Source organism: Strix uralensis, chromosome 4 (assembly GCF_047716275.1).
Source record: "Strix uralensis isolate ZFMK-TIS-50842 chromosome 4, bStrUra1, whole genome shotgun sequence".
NCBI lineage: Eukaryota > Metazoa > Chordata > Aves > Strigiformes > Strigidae > Strix > Strix uralensis.
In genome coordinates this window covers 78,108,136-78,127,291 of record NC_133975.1, presented here as the reverse complement: position 1 = coordinate 78,127,291, position 19,156 = coordinate 78,108,136, and the positions used below count along the sequence as shown (strand labels likewise).

Below are 19,156 nucleotides of genomic sequence, written 5' to 3'. Positions count from 1 at the left end.
CGGCTGCAGCACTGTTTCCATCGGCGCAGAAGGGTGACTCTCGAGATGAGGGTATGAAAGGTGCAGCAACACAGGTCAGGGCTCCTGGCACAGCGCTGAGGCACGAGCCCAGGACCCAGCCTGTTCCTCCCGGCCAGCTTTGGAAGCGGCTGATCAGTGGCATTTAGTGATAGGTGGACCTCTGCCAGTGTGGCAGGTGCTCCTTGGGCTGTGAAATGGCCTTAAGAGCAGATAGTGAAGTATGAGTGTGTAAAAGAGAAGTATGCTCTATGCCACCTCTAAATAACAATGCATGTAATTGATTCAACAGCAGCTGTAAAGCCCTTGGTGGCCGTATTTCTTTTTACGGTCCTTCCAGTGGTGCAATCGCAGCATCGCTATCGCAATACCAGCACCGAAGATCCCTTACAGACACTCAATTTCAACAGTTCTCTAAAAAAGGGGAGTTTCTAGAAAAGAAACAGCTGCAATATGGAAATTGGTGGAAACTGAGTACCGATATAATGTCACTCCCTCTAATTGGTTAGCATTGCAGAAAATATATTCCCAATTGCAGCTTCCAGTGCTATATTTAGTAGCCTGTTCCACATGCTAGTTACGGTGCCTTCCCAGAGCCTGCCCGTATCTCCAGGGACTTTTTGTGGTTTGCGTCACGCCCAGCTTTCGCTGATGGAAGTCAGAGGGATTTTTTTTTATTATGTAAACACACATCCATAGCACCTCTGATAGAAATGACCTCGTCATTTGCTCCCCACAGACTTTTCATTGTTGGCAAGATTCCAGGAACTGAGCGTCATGACTTTGCTGCTCCTTCCCAGCCCCACAAGATTTCCCCTTTGGGGTGGGCAAAGGCCCGTGGCTGCTGGAGGGAGGCACAGTTACACAGGGTGAGGGGGTGGGGGTGGCAGCAAGTACACCTCAGCACAGTGTCTGCAGAATAACGCAAGCAAAGCCCAGGGGGGAAAATAGAAACTCCAGGTTCCACCGGAGCCCAGAGCTTGTTCTGCACCAAAACACCCTGCACACATGGGAGCTGCACCTTAGTCACACACACCTTATGCTTCATCGCTAAGAAGTGGAAATAACTTGGCATTTTGAAGAGGAATGATAGACACAAACATGCCCCGGATCTCCTTGAGGCCAAACATCCAGCTCTTTTCTCGAGTGTGTTAGAAACCACCCAGCTAACCTGAGCAGCCTGCAGGCAGGACACCAGCACCTCGCTTTTGACATGGGTTATGGACACCACTTATGTGATCCCATACAACAAAATTACACAGACACCAAGCCCTTCATGCCCACTTTGTGTTAGTGTTATTTATACTAACTCAAAGACAAGGCATTTATGTCCTAAAATGTTTTTCTATTGTGAGTAAGCTCAGCCAAATGTTACCCTATTTCCTGATGCATAGAACAAGGCGCACCAAATCCCTAGGCTATAAAAGCAAAGGCTGCCAGCCTCTCCATTAGCAGTGGCCAGAGTTAATCACAGGGTGTAATCAGAAGGTTAATCAGGGAAGCTGCTTCTGTGAGTTAATGTTCAACTAAGGGCAAAGTATTTGTTGAAGCCGGTTCCCCTCCCTGAGAAAGGGCTAGAAGGTGCTGGGGGAGGAGGGGAAGCGGAGGGGTCTTCATCCCAGTGAGGCTCAGAGAGCCATTTCAGGTATGTTTTTGACAACTAGCTTGTTTGGGTTTTGTTGTTGGGTTTTGGTTTTTTTTTTAACCACTTCACTTCCAGTCTCGTAACCCAATACTTACATCGTGCTCTCCGACAGGAACATTTTGCTTTTTTTCTCAGCCTGGTTTCAGACTGAGATGGTGTGCTCTGGACACTGTTTGCTGCCAACACAGGGGTTTAGTCTCACTGCCCCTCACCCCTACAGCAGTTTGCAAGCTCCAGATGTACACGGTTGATACACTTCCTCCCCTGTGATGCTGGGCTGCTGGTGCTCAGGGCCTGGGCAGTGGAAAGCAGTCAGCTTTGCTGGGCACAGATCTCTTTCCCCTTTGCTGGCAAAAAGTAGTGAGAAGCCAGGGAATAAAAATCACAGCTCTGCATGCTCCGTAGCCCTGCCTATTCTAGCATGCAATACTTAAAAATTTAAGTCAAACTTTACTACAGGTAGATGAACTGGCCTAAAATATGTCCTGTGGGGAATGACTCAAGGAATACGTGGTTCTTGCTCTTTAAAAAAACAATTTACTACACAAGGGTACTAGTCTATAGGAGAAGAATTATCTGGCTTGAAAAAGCAAGAGTTTCTCCCCAAAGCCTTTGCTGGGTCTCAGTGGCTCTGGTACAGCAGTTTCTTGCATCAGGCTCCCTGGCTGGCTGCTTCCCTTCCATCCAGCAGCCTGCGGTACCTGCAAACATCCTGCTCGCTGCTGGGGGAAAGCGGGGTGCAGAAGAGAGCCTTAAAAGAGCTGCGAAAGGATGGGAGTAGTAGTAATCAATCAAAATACAGATATATTCTGAAAATAGAAAGTGGAATTTGCCTACAGCTGAAAGAAGGAAGGTTTTATTTTCTTTTTTTATATATTCAGCAGAAAATCCACCTAATATAACCAGAGCACAGCATACATTTTTTGGAGTCAGTCTGTGTGATTTCTCCATCTTTATGGGTCTCTTCCAACTTGAGATATGATTCTATGATTCTCCAGCACTAACAGTGTATAAGCATGGGGAAAAGTGCTTGGACTTGACTCTAAATTGAGGAGGCAAAGCCCATCAAACGAAACAGCATTTCCCAGCCTTGCTTAGCAGCTTTTCTGTAAAGACAGCAAGTGCTTTGTCCTGCACTTCTTCAGGTCAGTCTAAGTGAAACACACTATAAAACTACATAGTTTCACTTGCACTTTCTGAGCTGCTGCAGTAATGGCTTTTTTTTTTTTTTTGTAGTTACAGCTTTGGAACTACCAGAAACATGTGGGTTCTCTTTAATTGACGTGACATTTATAAGTCATCTTAATTTAAAAAAATAAATTACTTTATATTTCATGTTTCATCTTCTGACTTCTTCCCACTACATATTTTTAAATACACTTTTTTTTAAAATCAATATTAGTGTTTATCCTGAAACAGCACATGTAAATATTGTTAGGCCCTTTCCCCCCACCCACTAACCATGAGACTGATTTACAATTACGGCTGGTGTTCTCATTTGCTAAGTTTTTTGCCCCAACCGTATCTCAGAGGAGTCAGTTCTGTGTCTCTGATTTTGCCCTGTGCAGGCAAGCCTGGCAACTCTGATTGACCCAAGTCTTTGCTACCTCAAACAGCCCTTCACCCATAAAGCCTGAGAGCTGGAGCTTTAAAGCACATACTAGTGCTGGACTCTCATGAGTGTCATGTGCTACACAGTCACCTCACTGCTCTAACAAAAAGTTGGAATTCTGTACAACTGCCCCCCACAAACTGTTGCATTATGATGCCAAGATTGCATGCTTATGATGCACAAAAAATCTATGTGAATATACATATTTTCTGCTCATCATTTTATGTATATAGAACATAGATCTTATATATATTAATATATCATTATCTGGCACCATGCAGAAAAATGAAATTTACCTATTTAATGAAAGCTGAAACTTTTGAACCAAATTATTTCGCTTCAGATGCAATTTGAGAAAAGCACAACTATTGCAAGCTTTAGGAGCCAGTCACAAGGGCTGCCAACATTGTGCTTTTTAACAGCAGCGTCACAGTGACTCAGATATTAGCTCGATATTGAAGTTAGTACTTCATGGTAGTAATGAAGATGAATAATCGCATACAGGAACTTGAAAACCCCCTCTGATTAGCAAATGTTTTTTTTTATCTGCAGCTGAATCTTTAGTTGCTGAAGCCAGGAGCCCTTCACTGCCTCTGATTTGTGAGCGGGTTAAAAATATCTTGAAGTAAATGGAAAAGCTGTTGCATGTATTTTAGGGTCAGTTTAATCTTTTTCTCATTGTATGCCCTTCCTGGAACAAGAAAAGCACCGGGGGATGGAGGATTACAAAGGACAAGAACAGCAGCACCTCAACACCCCAGAGCAGTTTGTGTTTTCCTGCACAGGGGTGGGTGTGAGGGGGCGGGGGGGGGTGGAGGGGTGTGACCAGGCTTTTACATAACAGCAGCCAAGAGTGTCAACCTGTACCTCCACGTTTCTGCAATGGCCCCAAAGCTGAGCCAGCCTGCCCCAGCCTTGCTGGGAGAGGCACAGGCAGGTGAGGCAGGGCTGACGGGTGTCCCCCGGGTGGGCAGGGGCTGGAGAGCACGGCTGGCCAGGCTTTACTGGCCAAAAGCCAAAAAGACCCCAACTCCAGATGCTTAGGAACAAGGATAAGTGCAGGGTCAGGACATAACACACATTCCCTACCATCAGCTACTTGTAGCTTGGAGACCCACCCCCCCTCCATTCAGTCATATGCAAAAATAAATTCTCTTCTGTTAATGTGTATAGTTTTTTTCATAAACCTTCAGAAAATCTTAGCAGTCCCACCATCTCATGGCCAGGACTTCCAGTTTCACTGTGGGGTGTAAAAGACAACATAATTTTGCTTGAACATGTCTTCTGCCAGCTTCACTCGGTAGCACGAAGCGTCAGTTGATTTTTTTTTTTCCCTTGATGAAGTCTGAAGATAGGGGTTTAAAACGCATTTGGCAGCCTACACATTACTAACATCCCGATGTTAGCCTGCTGCCACATGGGGAAGGGGGAAAAATAAGAGAGCTGAAGGAAAGCCTCTCCAGCTCCAGGGGTCTGCACTCACAACCGAGACACAGACACTTGGCCATGGGAGAGGAAAATGGTCTTTAAACACGGCCTCTGCTTTATGACATGTGATTTAGATGCACAGTGAGATGTTTTGAAAAATAAATACAAATATTCATTAAGAGGGAGTTTACCATGTTGCCTCACAACAGAGCCTTTTTTCTGCCTGTGACCTTTTCAAAGGGGCAATGCAAACAGTAAAAATTTTTTTAAAAAAAGGAACTACAAAGCTAAGATCATGGTCTTATGACTCTTCATATGCTCACATTCACACCAATTGTCTCTTCCTCTGTGTGTGTGTGTGCATGCACATGTGTGTATGAAGAATATAGGCTGTAATCACACAGTCTCTGTAGGCTCCATGTTATTGTGATTTTTACCGTTGCAATTTTTGTGTGCTTATGGCTATAGCTATACAACACTTCTCTGTTTTTCAGGGGTCTGGCAGCATCTGAAAGTCTATTTTAAAAGGCATTTATAAGCTGTTAGAAAGACAATGCTTATCCTTTTTTAAAATTTGACACTCTATATACCTCCTACTGAAAAATATTAGTATTAGTAGAAAGAAAAAAAACCCCACCATTGTCTTCCAAAATGAAGATCTGACTATCTAATGTACTGTTGTTACACTCAAACACAGAGACAGGGCTGCAAAGAAGGAGAGTTACTTGTTTTAAACCAGACCTGACAGGTAGATGGCTTATGATGGGCAGATAAAAGAAGAGAGAGGCCCCTTGAGCTCTTCAGTGTTGTCAAATATCTTTGCTTTTCCTTGATTCTCTGGGAGCAAGTAACTATCTGAAGATTCTGGTGGGGGGGGTTGTTGTTGTTGTTTTTAGATGCATAAGCAAGGTCTGTATTCAAGCTCCATCTCTTAATGGAAACACAGACTGTGAGACCCAAGTGCACCCTACAGGTTTCAAAATAAGATGCAAGCAGGCAGGAATCCAAAACATGCGCCCCCTCGCCTTTTCTTTTTTTAAGATGGCCCATTTATTTCAAAGCCAGTCTTATAATTAATGTCAGGGAAGAGAGAACAGGCTACTTCTTTTTGAATGTTTGATACGCAGCAATATCAGCTCTTGTACACTTGATGGTAAAGTTGCAAGTTCTGCTATGCAAAAAACCAAACAAACATAAAAAAAGGACAGGGGGGAGAGGGAGAGAGCAGCACATTTGTTAAATGCCGTGGCTGATGTTCTCATTCTTAGTTGCAACTCTAAGCCATGCCTCTGGTCACCTGTACCTCAGTCCCCAGGCCTCAGTCACATTACATCAATTCTGGGTTGTTTTTCAGGGATGAGAAGAGCAGGACGGGGAGGGGATTATGAGTTTCTTGAAATGATCATTGGTATTGCTGAGAAATTTGCTTTTCATTCATTTTAAATGGTTAGCAAAGTATTCTGTCATTCACGATTCACATTACCAGAGGTGAATCAGCAAAGGCAGAAAACAATACATGTAGATAATACCTGCACGGAGCAGGATTATCCACCTCAGTGAGTGTCCCTGCATGGCTGGCAGCTTTTCCACGCCTGCCTTTGGGCTCTGGAAGTACCTGTGTGAAGTACAAGGAGCTGCCTTCAGGAAGCACTTCAATAGGTGTCAGCCTCTATGGTGCTGCTTTTGCAGCTGGAGGCTGCACAGAGCCCAGTGAGTCCCAGCACGTAACTGGAAACCAGCAGCAAGTCTTTCCCTCTCAATGTCGCTTCACAGCCCTCGCTGACGCCACCATTCAGCAGGATGAATGAGAGGCCTCCTTTGGGTGTCCAGTGTCAACAGAGGGGAAAAAAACACCAAACCCTCAAACTCAAAACAGTGGTTTTTTTGTGAGTTCTAGAATAATGCCAATTTCTAATGTTATCTACAACTTTAGATTTAAGATTACATGTCATTTTTGTGTTGATTTGCATAGAAAACCAGACTGCCATTTTAAAAGGAACATTACTATTACTTTAAATTGACATGTAGCTCTACTTTATATCTGGGAATCGAGGTGCTACAAAACATTGGTCAATGGCCTTGAAAGCAGGACTCCGGAAAAAAAAAAAAAAATAAAAAAGCCTATTAGAGTTACATATATTCAAGTGGAAGTGAAAATATTCACCAAGAGGGGACAAGGACTTCCAAAAAATTTATAAAAGCAGCAAATCAGTAGATGATCAGTCAGGGAAAATGTTAGTGCAGCGTTACAATTTAGAGATGACAATTCACAGAATCACAGAATCGTCTAGGTTGGAAAAGACCTTGAAGTCTACCAGTCCAGTCCAACCATTAACCTCACACTGACCGTTCTCAACTCCACCAGATCCCGCAGCGCTGGGTCAACCCGACTCTTAAACCCCTCCAGGGATGGGGACTCCACCACTGCCCTGGGCAGCCCATTCCAACACCCAACAACCCCTTCTGGAAAGAAATGCTTCCTCATATCCAGTCTAAACCTTCCCTCATGCAACTTGAGGCCATTCCCTCTTGTCCTATCACTTGTTACTTGGTTCAAGAGACTCATCCCCAGCTCTCTGCACCCTCCTTTCAGGCAGTTGTAGAGGGCGATGAGGTCTCCCCTCAGCCTCCTCTTCTCCAGACTAAACCCCCCCAGTTCCCTCAGCCGCTCCTCGTACGACATGTGCTCCAGACCCTTCACCAGCTTCATTGCCCTTCTCTGGACATGCTCGAGTACTTCAATGTCCTTTTTGTAGTGAGGGGCCCAAAACTGAACACAGTAATCGAGGTGGGGCCTCACCAGTGCCGAGTACAGGGGTAAGATCCCTTCCCTGTCCCTGCTGGCCACGCTATTTCTGATACAAGCCAGGATGCCATTGGCCTTCTTGGCCACCTGGGCACACTGCTGGCTCATGTTCAGCTGACTGTCAATCAACACCCCCCAGGTCCCTCTCTGACTGGCAGCTCTCCAGCCACTCCTCCCCAAGCCTGTAGCACTGCTGGGGGTTGTTGTGGCCGAAGTGCAGCACCCGGCATTTGGCCTTATTGAAACTCCTACAGTTGGCCTTAGTCCATCGCTCCAGCCTGTCCAGATCTCTCTGCAGAGCCTCCCTACCCTCGAGCAGATCAACACTCCCACCCAACTTGGTGTCATCTGCAAACTTACTGAGGGTGCACTCGATCCCCTCGTCTAGATCATCAATAAAGATGCTAAACAGGAGTTAACATTATATCAATAATTAACATCAATAAAGATGTTAAACAGGAGTTAATTGTGCCATGTCATACAGGATGAATCAGATACTAACAATCTATGACCAGCTGCAAAATAGAGGAGCTGCCTTTGCAGCACGTGATCAAATGTTATGGGAGACAAAGACAAAACCAGCAATTTTTTGTCCGAGACTGATCAAAGCCATAGGCAAGCATTACACTGATCCGTTTTGTCTTCGTGCAACACTGTGGTGTTTGAGCGAAAACAGTTACTGATGTTTTTTCTGCTGACCTGCTTTGCTGATTCCAGATAGGAAAGTCCTCGTGAGTCACAGATGAAGGTGGCAAAGGTCAAAGAGGGGGTGGGAAGCAGGCAGCAGGGCTGCCTCCACCTGAATTCTTGTGTGGACTCCCACACTACTCCCTTCCATCAAAGCCAGAGCTTAACTGATTTTTAGATCATTAAGCCATATTTTTGAGCTGAAAGAATATTAAAGTGATACTACTTTCATTAGGGGTCCTCATCTATTCTCACTACATCTGGAAAGCTGTCTTGTAGAATTATTGGCTGGGAAAAATGACAAGCTATTTCATTTTTCAAGTTCTTTAATGACTATGTACTTTAGACCCTTTATTGGATCAGCAATTTTTTGCTTTGGGGAGATTACAGTACACATACGAAGTCCAAGCATTTTGATGCTTCTTAGCTACAGCATCATGATGAAGATGTGAGACATTAAAAAATAACCCCAAGAGAACCCTAATGCACAGCAAGTACATGCATGAATACTAGGACACGTCTAGAGTTTGTATGACATTGGCCTTTTGCCTTCCTAAGCTGAAAGTCGCTTCCTTCCTAAGCAGTTTGATGAAATAGCTAGTGTCAGTCTCGGACAAGGGCTCACAACTGTGACACGCTTTTGGTAGACTACCAAGGTCACTTCTGGTCATTCCCAGGGTCCAAAAGCACAAGGTATACACAGTTCATAGACACATCTTTGAATCATTCAGTAGAATTAACACCTGTGTGAGCAGCAATGACTGCAATCATATTTAAACACGCAAATCATCTCTGAAAGGTGTTTTAGCTTTTTAATACACTATTAAGTGTGGAACTAGAAGAGGAGCATAAATAGGACAGTAGTGAAACACTATATAACACAAATGATTTGAGAGTTCCTTGGTGGGAAAAGGTCTACATTTACTAAAAAGACAGCTTAATTGGAATGGAAGCCTTGCTCTGCCCGTGTGCACACACATGTGCATGCGTACACATACAGAAACCTGCAAGACTGACTTTTGAGAAAACAAAAAGTTCCACCTCTATGCGAAGTTAAATGGAGTAATGGAGAAGACTCCTTTAAGGTCCTGACATATATTCAAGGGTCAGTAATTCCTAGTTTTATAACTGTTGTATCCCTTCCCATTCTTCTGGAATCTGAAATAAATCCCAAACATGCCTCTGAATCATCAGGTGGGTGCTTCAGATGCTTCAAAACAACTCGGAGCCATCACAAGAAAGCACTGACAGTAGTCCAAGTATTGTGACAGTCTTTCACAAAACTGTCGCCCACACACACAGAAACTAGAAGCTCTTTTTCCTCCCTTATAGTTTTTTTTTATGGATTTTACCATAAGAATTATATCATCATTCCTAGCATAATATTGAAAACAAGTGGTAACAGTTTGTGGCAAAGCCAGTTTATTAGGTTTCTGGGATTGTGTCTTGCCCTCCCCCCAACACATACAAAATAACCCAACTTTACAGTTTGGTAAAGTGAAAATACATATACAAAGTATTCAGTACGTTTGACATCAATTTTGTGTGCAGAACATCACCACTGAAAGCCAGGAAGCATACTGAATCCTGCATTGATGACCACATTACCTTTACGGCAGAACCATTAAAACATGCTTTGTGCTGAAGATGAAATTACATACTTAATCATTGTTTCCACACAATTTTAATGACATGAGGGCCCTTATTTACAGGTTGTGAATAACTCAAAGCTTATCAGATTTGCGGACGTTTGATATCAAATTTAACAGTAACACTGTAGCTACATAACTTCCTCACCTCAACCCCAACCTGACTGACTGACTCTGGAATTCTTCATTCTGTTGGTTGTTTTTTTTTAATTAAAAAAACAAAAAACAGTTGCTGACATACAAACAGTTAAGATGGATCCTTCTGAGAAAAAGGATTAAGGACATGAGTGAAAAACAAATTGTCCGAGAGGACTGTAAACCATACTTATTTACAATAGTATACACATAAATGTAAGATCAATCCCTTTCTTAAAAAATCATTAAGGACACTAGTGTTAAAAAGCAGATTGTTTCTGAAAGGACTGTAAACCAAATTCTAGTCATGTAAGGTTCAGAGTGAATACAAAAGTTCCCTTTTACAAATGTTTCCCAAACAAAATTACTGTCACAGTTGTAGCAGCTTTACACAGGAAGAAAACATTACCTTTTGTTTAGGTTCTTTTTAAAGATCTTAATCATATTAGACCAAATTGAATGCCTTTTCTAAATCTAGAAAAAGTCAGTGCATTTTTCTTTTGCCAGTATAATTTGCAATAGAATTACATCTTACATAGAATTAATATTGTAATAGCTTAAGTAACGTTAATTCTCTTGTTTCAATAATTTGTTTCGAATGTGATCACTAGGGTGGCAGCTTCCGAACCGGCCCTTCCATTTAGCTTCCAGTCAGCATCACACGCTACACATTGCAAATGAAAAATCTTCATTTTTACCTCAATTCCTTTAAAAACTAAGTCACAGAACATTGACATGGCATATGAATGAAGTCATAGATTGCATTCTATGGCTTACATTTCGCTTTACGTAATTATGCGCAACCTAGCACCATTTTTATTATGAAACTTGACCTTCAAACAGCACTGAAATAAAACAGTTGCGATTATGAGAACACAGAAGAAGATGGTTCTGGAGGAGTAATTTCCCTCATCTGACCCAACACATTACTAACTCACATTAGTAATGCCAAGGATGCCCCACATACAGCCATGACATTATGCAAGCAGGTTTTATCTCAAGAATCTGCAACAGATGATGTATTTGGCAGATTTTCTCTGTATTTCAAGATCTAATTCAGTTTGTATTCAGAAGTATTTTAAGGAAGCCCTGTATTCCTAAAATTTTGTCCTAAGCATATCCATCCCTAAAATATGTTATGAAGTTGGTTGTAAAAAGCTTTTTCAAGATATTTGAAAAGCATTCATCATCACTAAAACCCTCTGAAACCCCTGTCTTTGAAAACCAGTATGCTTTTGCCAACTTCACCCAATCTTTTATTTACTTACGTGTTTTTACTTACCCTGGGACACTCAACTCAAATACAGCATCTTTAGAAATAAGTCCCCATTGAAGTTTTAGTAAGGTCAGAGAAGTTATGGGCAGTTATAGTCCCAAATTTACCTCATATCCTGCGCTACAAGTCAAAGTTTACAGTGGAATGACAGGCCAAAAGCTAGCAGTTTGCACCTACACTGACAGCCCAAACTTCATCTGAGAGTCCTGGTTTTTCTTCATAAAATGAAAAGGTACTTGCTTAGCAATTTGCTAGCAGTCACCAACTATTCCTTCATATGCCAAAAATCTCCCCACTCGCTGACCCAAAAATAAAGCTGTCTGTCACATAACACTTTTTCTCCTACATTATTCCAATGCAAGTAGCAACCAAAAATGAGAGTAAACTGGCTTACTATTTATAACCTTACCACAAGTGATGAAAACAATCTCAGGCAGCAAGAGCTCAAGTAGAATTGCTTTGTCAAAACTTCACTTGAAAGTTTACTTTCCTGTACGTTTATAGTGAAACTTCAGTAATTCAGAAAGTACAGTTACAAAGTGCAAGAACATGAGATGGGCACATCTACACCAGGAAAAAAAACCCAACACATTAAAGTGCCAAAGAGATTCTCAATAATTGCTACCAAAACCTGGAACTTTGCCAAGATCATAATTTTGAAGTATTTGCAAACAAGACAAGGTGATAACTGATAATAGTATGATTTAACACCAGCAGGTCATGGCAGGTTTTGGTTCAGGCTTTATATGTATTTCATTGCGATCTGGGGGTTGACTAAGCATTAATGGCTTGTGGCTTTTAAGCTTGTGAGCCAGTGTCATAAATATGGCCTCCACATGGTCATTGTCATTGGGGTTTTTGGCAGAGGTTTCAAATAACGGCATACTGTGAGTATCAGCAAACTTCTGGGCCAAGTCCGTAGGTACCTGAATAGCACTTCTCAGGTCACATTTATTTCCAACAAGAATCCGTGGTATATCACTGGCAAGAAGGTGTTGTTTGCATTCCTCTATCCATGAGGGCAGACTGTGGAAACTGGCAATGTTTGTCATATCATACACAAACACAACAGCGTGTACATTCCTGTAATAGTGCTGCACCATGCTCTTTCGGAAGCGCTCCTGCCCTGCCGTATCCCATAGCTGGATCTGAAAAGGGAAAGACAAAGGGAGGAAAAAATGTTTTATTACTCACGTTGGAAAATAACACAAATCACCCATAGCTAGGGGAGTCATACGATCACAGAAATCCACTCATCTGAATTAATCATACCAAAAAGCTTGTGCTGAAGAAAACTGTTGCTTTCACGCAATTTCAAACGTTTGCTTTCAAAGCTGCTCAAAACTGGAGCCAGGAAGAAACGATGATGCAACTTGATCACATGTATGAATCTCTGAGAGTTTATTGGAGCGTGTATTTTGTAAGATTTTTACAAAAACAAATCCTGGAGTCTTGGCAATAGCACTTTTATTTGAGAAAACAACATATATTTCGCAGCACACCTCTCAGCTGGCATGATTTTTTTATTGCCAAAAATAACATCATCTTCCCCAAATTTTTGTTCTTAGCCTGAAGTTAACTGCCTATTGTGGTACTATGGAAAAGTAGGAAGAAATCAGACCATGCATAAATAACACCACCAACCACAAAAATTTGAGGTCAAAGAAATCTTTCTCTGCGGTATATCTACTGGAATCAAACCCTCCTGTGATGAACCTCTAGCTTAAGCTTATTTAATACTTAAACTAGGACCACACTGTAAGTAACAGGGGAAAAAAAAAAAAACATGCTAATGTACATAAACCTCCTGTTATCTTAACATGCTACTACTATTTCCAGGTATGCATCATTCTATCCTAAACAGAACGAACATATTTGTTTGAAGCCTAGTCAGTGTAACAGACAAAAAAACATTCAGAAGAACTGAAATGCTTTCAAACTTTTCAGGCTCAGATTAAGACAAACCAAACCAAGCCTTACATCTGCTTGTATTTCAAACAACAACTATTAAAATTTTAAATGCATCCATCATCCTGGTAGAATGGAAGCCTGGCATCCTCAGATGAGTAGATTATGCTACAGAATGGTGCACTTATTGGACACAGTGATATTTTAACAAAATTGCTCTCCAGGAGATAAGGAACTGCAACATACAGCAGCCAGAGCCAGTTCACCTACAACGCTAGATTAACTGTACACTCTCAGAAATAAACTAGTGTGTGGCTCTATCACATACACCTTATTAATGGTGTTAACACTGAATGACAGCATTGGATTTCTTGGGTCAAAACTGAGTCCTGGCTTCCTGTCTGTCCTGTACAGCTGATCCCTGACGGCTGAGGCAGTTTGATTAGTACTTCAGCTTTTAACTTTTGAGTCAAAACTGTCAGAAAGAAATGTTTCTTCCCTGGGAATGAAAGTAGTGTTTTTCTTCACACTTGGAATTCAAGAAATATTAAATGTTCTGTAAATGATGAAAGTAAATTTAAAATTCCATCTGTTCCCATGAAAGGTAGAGTCAAAAACTTCCCTTGATAAAACTCTTCTCCCATTACCATAGTTCTGCATTCCTTTGATCCAAATGTTTCAGTAAAACTTACTTGGAAATCGCAAGTGTCTTGAACGATGCCTTGTTTACGATTTTTACCAGTGACTTCAATATTAATAAAAGGAAACCCAAGCGCCAGGGAAATTTGCTGATGGCAAGAAGCTAAGATACATCACTGATAGAGAGGAGGATTACAGTACCACATAAAGTTTTTTTTTTAAATCTGGAGCAGTAGAAGTAGGGTGAAACAGAAGCAGATGCAAAGTCTTGTTAACAGTGACTAATAATAAAGATTTTTCCTATAAGTGCAGTATTCATCAGTTTGGAAATTATTAAAATGGATGACGATCCAGATACACGAGTCAATCACAGGACATTATGAATCACTAGTGAGATAAAGCGAAGGAGAAAGAGTAAGTGATGTTTCAGGACAGTGTGACTTCTTTTGCAATAGTAAAATCCTGGTCACCCATCTTTGAGAAGAACTCCGGTTGGAGCAGGTGGAAATGGCAGTTACGGGTTTCATCAGGGGAACTGAGAATTCACATGATGACATCAGAACAGCTTGGCTTCTGCCGTCTAGTCCACTTACCTACAGCTTCTGATCCACAGACTCACCCCTGTGCTGCTTCTAAAAGGGTCATTAAGATTACCAAGAGGAGCAAGGCAAGTTGCCCTAGCCTCTGATCACAGAAAACAGTAGTCAGTTGGAATCCATCTCATTTTAGAGCAAATACCCGCTTTTTGCCAATGGCATTACACTCTAAACACAACTGACTGCATCTCCACGGTCTGTTAAGGGACTCTAGACAATCAGATAGGCACCTAAGTCTGGGTAAGATTCATTCACCTACCCAGATGAGAGATACTTCTAGTTCTATGCACTTATAAAACGTTATAAAGTCAGGAGACTCATGGAAAATTTTCATTAATTTCGAAATTGACAAATTAAAGAGAGAAGAAAGAAGCACAGACTGAAGTAATCTTTACGTTCAGACAACATAATAAAGGAATTACTACAGATAATCTTGGAAAATGCTATATCAAATTAATTTGAAGAGGCAGCTCATTTTCAGAGGCAGCTGTGAGCTTACACTTCTCTCCCCACTTGTTCACAGAGCAGAAATCAGTCATGCTTCAGTCAAGCACAGATCCACAGATTGGGTAGAGAAGGGGAAGTTAAATTAAAGGTTTATATATCTTCCAAGTTAAGCTTAAACTACAGTTCCTCCTGAATTTTATTTACATGTAGCTTTCAAGCTTGAAGGGTATTATCTCAAATTAAAAACGTTAATATTCTTGGCATGGAATCATTTGCACCGAGAGACAAATCCTCCAAGACCGAAAATTTCACACTTAAGAATTTTCTTTTTTCCTCTTACCGGGTGAATTTGAAGAAACCATTCCATTTCTGTGACACCCCCACCCCCCCCCAATATTTGCTCTACTAAAAACCAACACTGAAAATGTTAAAGTTAATAGATGCGCACTGATGAATTAACAGCAAGATTACTGTTTCATTATTAGTTCAATACCATCCATCTTCAAGGGAGCACATATTTTAGAGGGCTATTATAAAAAGTGGGATTTGAAAATTTAGTTTAACAGCATAATTCAGCTAATAAAACTGTGGACAGAATCACTTTGTCACACTCCCTGGGAAAGACAAATGGTACTTAGCTATACTGACTCAGCTATCACCTCCCACCTTCTGACTCCTTTTTGTGGATCCAGAACGGCTGTTTTCTAAACAAGGACTCTCTTAGCCTGTATGGTTTATAACACGTTGGTAAAAACAAAACTGGCTTTTAATGAAGATAAAATGGTAAACTATGTCTCCTTCGACAAGATGTGGGAAAAAAAAATTGAAGAGCTCAAAGGTATAGAACATGATGTTTGGACTTTGTTCTTTGAATTTCATGCGCATCCTTTGCTCTTTTAATGTAGGTCAGTGAAGAGTGACATCATTGTTTTCTTCAATTTTCAATGCTTAGATCAATTTAGGAAGAGAAAAATTTAAAATGCAAAAAAAATGCATTTGTTGAAAATTTTAATTTGTTCATCACAACTAGATATCAGTGTTTCTTAGGAAGCTGTTAGCCTACTGTACAAGCTACAAAGGGATACACTCGTCCCTGTGTCTTGAAATTCTACACAATTCCTGTGTGGGAAACCCTGGTGAGAAGAACCGTGCCTGTGTTGCTGCCAATGACACAGCATTTCTCCAGCTGCAAGGGAAACGCTCGGTACTGTAGCAGCGCAAGAATGACCATCCAGCTGGCTGGGGGAAGGGAGAAGAGAGAAAGAGAAGACACTACTTTATAATCTCCTTCAACATGAGAGGAAAAATTCCTCTGCTCAGCAAGCCCTTCAGGGCACAGCAAGAACAGCAGTAATTGGGTTCATCTGAGCTCCTCTCTTTCCTGGTTCAAGAGGCATTGCCGGAGTTCACTGCTGCAAGCAAGAAAAGCAAAGATGGGTGAGAGGAGGTGGCAAAACCCAAAAACTGGTGCATACTTGACAACACACAGCACCCCCCTAAGAGTCCTGGCCACAACGATAAAGTTTATTCCTTTTAAAGCTGAAACAGAACTTCCCAGAAAACAACGTGTCTCAAAAGGGCCTCCTTCAGTTCTCCCCCTCCCTCAACCAGAACCTGTATATTCAACAGGTAATGTCCTCAAGAACGCAGCAAAACAACCTACCGCACCATATATAACAAAATGGCATAACCACCTATGCAAAGCATCTCAGAACTGTGGATTACGCTATACTCTTCTTCACTTCTCTCCAACAAAGGCCAGGCATAATCCAGAGGTGGTGAAAATGCCAGTCCGTAAGACGGTGCTAACAAGATGATACCCCTCAGGAGGTTCTCTCCTCTGTCACAGACAGCACCAGCCCAGGGAGCACAGAATCTCAGCTGACAGCCAAAGAAGTGCTGGTTTTATAAAGAAAAAAAGTAACAAAGACTGTTACTCATTTTTCTTTTTTTTTTGTTAAAAAGAAGGATATAAGGTGAAAAAAACACAAGAGAAGAATACAAATGGACTTATATGCCCTCCACAATTTCTTTAATCTAGTAAGCAAGGGAAAACTATAACTTTCAGCTACACGACTGTAAGCTGAATTATGAAGCCTGGTGATAATAAACGCAAAAGTACAATTCCAAGACTGCCATTACTCCCTTTTTCTACACATTATTAAACTTTGCTCATAGAAACAAACTGTAATACAGAAGTAGAAAGGGATTCTGTTTAAAACCACGTTATTCCCAGTAAACAAACTGCATCTGCAAGCAGCTAGTAGTCTCAGCTGCAAATGACTGTTAGGATCATCACTAGCATTGGTGTACCTACGGGGCAGACTAGGTATATTTCACAGAATCACAGAACCATCAAGGTTGGTAAGGACCTTGAAGATTATCTAGTCCAACCGTTAACCTAGCACTGACAGTTCCCAACTCGACCATATTCCTCAGCGCTGGGACAACACGACTCTTAAACCCCTCCAGGGATGGGGACTCCACCACCTCCCTGTGCAGCCCATTCCAACGCTTAACGACCTGTTCTGTAAACAAATACTTCCTAATATCCAGTCTAAACCTTCCCTGGCACAACTTGAGGCCATTCCCTCTTGTCCTATCGCTTGTTACTTGGTTAAAGAGGCTCATCCCCAGCTCTCTGCAACCTCCTGTAAAACTTGCTTTACAGTGCAAAGGCAGCAAAAGACCAATTGTTCCCCCATCAATTTTTTTCATTAAATTTAGTTTTGTAAGACTAAGCTTTAGCTCAACCTACAAACAGACTAAAAACCAACAGTCAAACGTGAGCTTGGTATCCAGCCTGTCACTGTCCAGTTCTGTACCACACTTGCCTAAACATGGAGCAATCTTAACAGAATCCCCCCCCAAATTAAAAAGTTGTGACACATTGCTACCACTGATGCAGCAGTTCACTCCTGAACAACGTTCAGCTTCTTATCAGGACATTTTTAAAGCAAAATGCTCTTAACAGCAGCATCTGCATAGCTTTGCAGACTTGAAGGTTAGGCCAATTAAGTGGGGTTCTCCATTAATGGAGAAGCAGAATTTGTGGGAGGCAACAAGCTGGTGATACCAGGCACTGCCAACGCTGAAGTACTAGGAAGTAAGAGATCTACCTAGAAGTCCATGTGAAGGAGAAATTATTGATTGACACCTGTCCAAAGCTGTGCAAAGGTCTGGCCCATGGCTGAAATTTTTCATCATCGTAGAAACCTATGTAGTCATTACATTTCCAACAAGAGCAAGGCGGGGCGGTCTTAAAGCTGAAGAGCAGATAGAGCCGAGGCTACCGGCCATCTGAACTTCTGGGCGGAGCGTGACACGAGAGTCTGTGAACCCACACCTGGGAGCGGCATGGCGGCGGGGAGGGCGGCGACGGCCGGTCCTCCCGCCAGCCTCGCTGCTTCCCCGGGCCTTCGGGGCACCCCCGGCTGCGGACAAGGCCGGGCAGGGCCCAAAGCGGCGGGGCCGCCGGGGCGGAGGGAGGCCAGCAGCAGGCCGCGGCGGGCAGCGCTCCCGGCCTCGCCCCAGGGGCTCCCCCCGCCTCGCCGCCGCCCCGGCCGTACCTTGATGCGCTCGCCGTCGATGGTGACGGCCCGCTCGCGGAAGTCCACGCCGATGGTGGCCTCAGTGCGCTGGGGGAAGCGGCCGGCGCAGAAGCGGTACGTGAGGCACGTCTTCCCCACGTTGGAGTCCCCGATGACGATGATCTTGAAGATGCGGGAGCGCGCGGGGGGCAGCCCGCCGGGGAGCGCGCCGCTGCCCGTCAGGCTCAGCTCCAGCGACGACTCCGCGTCGGACGCCGCCATCATCGCGCCGGGAACGGGGACGCGACCGCGACCGCCCCGCTCTTCTCTTCCTCCTCCCTCCCGCGATCCGTTACCCGCCACCCCGGGGGATGAAACGACGGCCCTCAGTGTGCGCGCGCCGCCACACGTCACGGCGCCACGTCACGGCGCCTCGCCCCGCCCGGCAGCGGCCGCGCGCGGGCAGGACCTCGCGAGAGGTCGCCGCCAATCCCCGCGCGCGGGCTCCGCGCGCCGCCCCCCCGGGGGAGCCGCCGGCCCTGAGGGGCGCCGGGGTGCGGCCGCAGAGCCGGGCTGCCAGCCCCTCCCGCGGCGGGGGGGTGTGTTTGTAACGCGCTCACAGCGATTCCGGATCAACCGAGGCAAGAGGCCTGGCTTCGGGGCGCCCGGAGTAAGAGGAGGCAGGCTGAGAGCGCCAGGGCTGGTTCTTAACCCTGGGGGAAGTTTTCTGGGGTGATGTGAGCCGGCTTGTGGCGCGGCGCAAGCAGCCCCGGCCTCTCG

General features: G+C 43.5%; 1 protein-coding gene across 1 annotated transcript; it reads right to left on the bottom strand.

The window, feature by feature from the left end:
• Positions 1-9,598: 9,598 nt before the first annotated feature.
• Positions 9,599-18,775, bottom strand: RAB33B (RAB33B, member RAS oncogene family). Its single transcript, XM_074867340.1, has 2 exons — positions 18,416-18,775; positions 9,599-12,404 (listed from the first exon to the last, which is right to left on the bottom strand). The coding sequence occupies exons 1-2, from the start codon at positions 18,659-18,661 to the stop codon at positions 11,961-11,963; spliced, it is 690 nt and encodes a 229-aa protein (XP_074723441.1). The 5' UTR covers positions 18,662-18,775; the 3' UTR covers positions 9,599-11,960.
• Positions 18,776-19,156: the final 381 nt, after the last annotated feature.

What these genes read in the sequence shown, in the direction of transcription:
- RAB33B (XM_074867340.1), bottom strand. Translation starts at nt 18,661, where the DNA reads ATGATGGCGGCGTCCGACGCGGAGTCGTCGCTGGAGCTGAGCCTGACG. An exon ending in TCGACGGCGAGCGCATCAAG is followed by an intron (nt 12,405 to 18,415) that starts GTACGGCCGGGG and finishes TTCCCTTTTCAG; the next exon opens with ATCCAGCTATGGGATACGGC.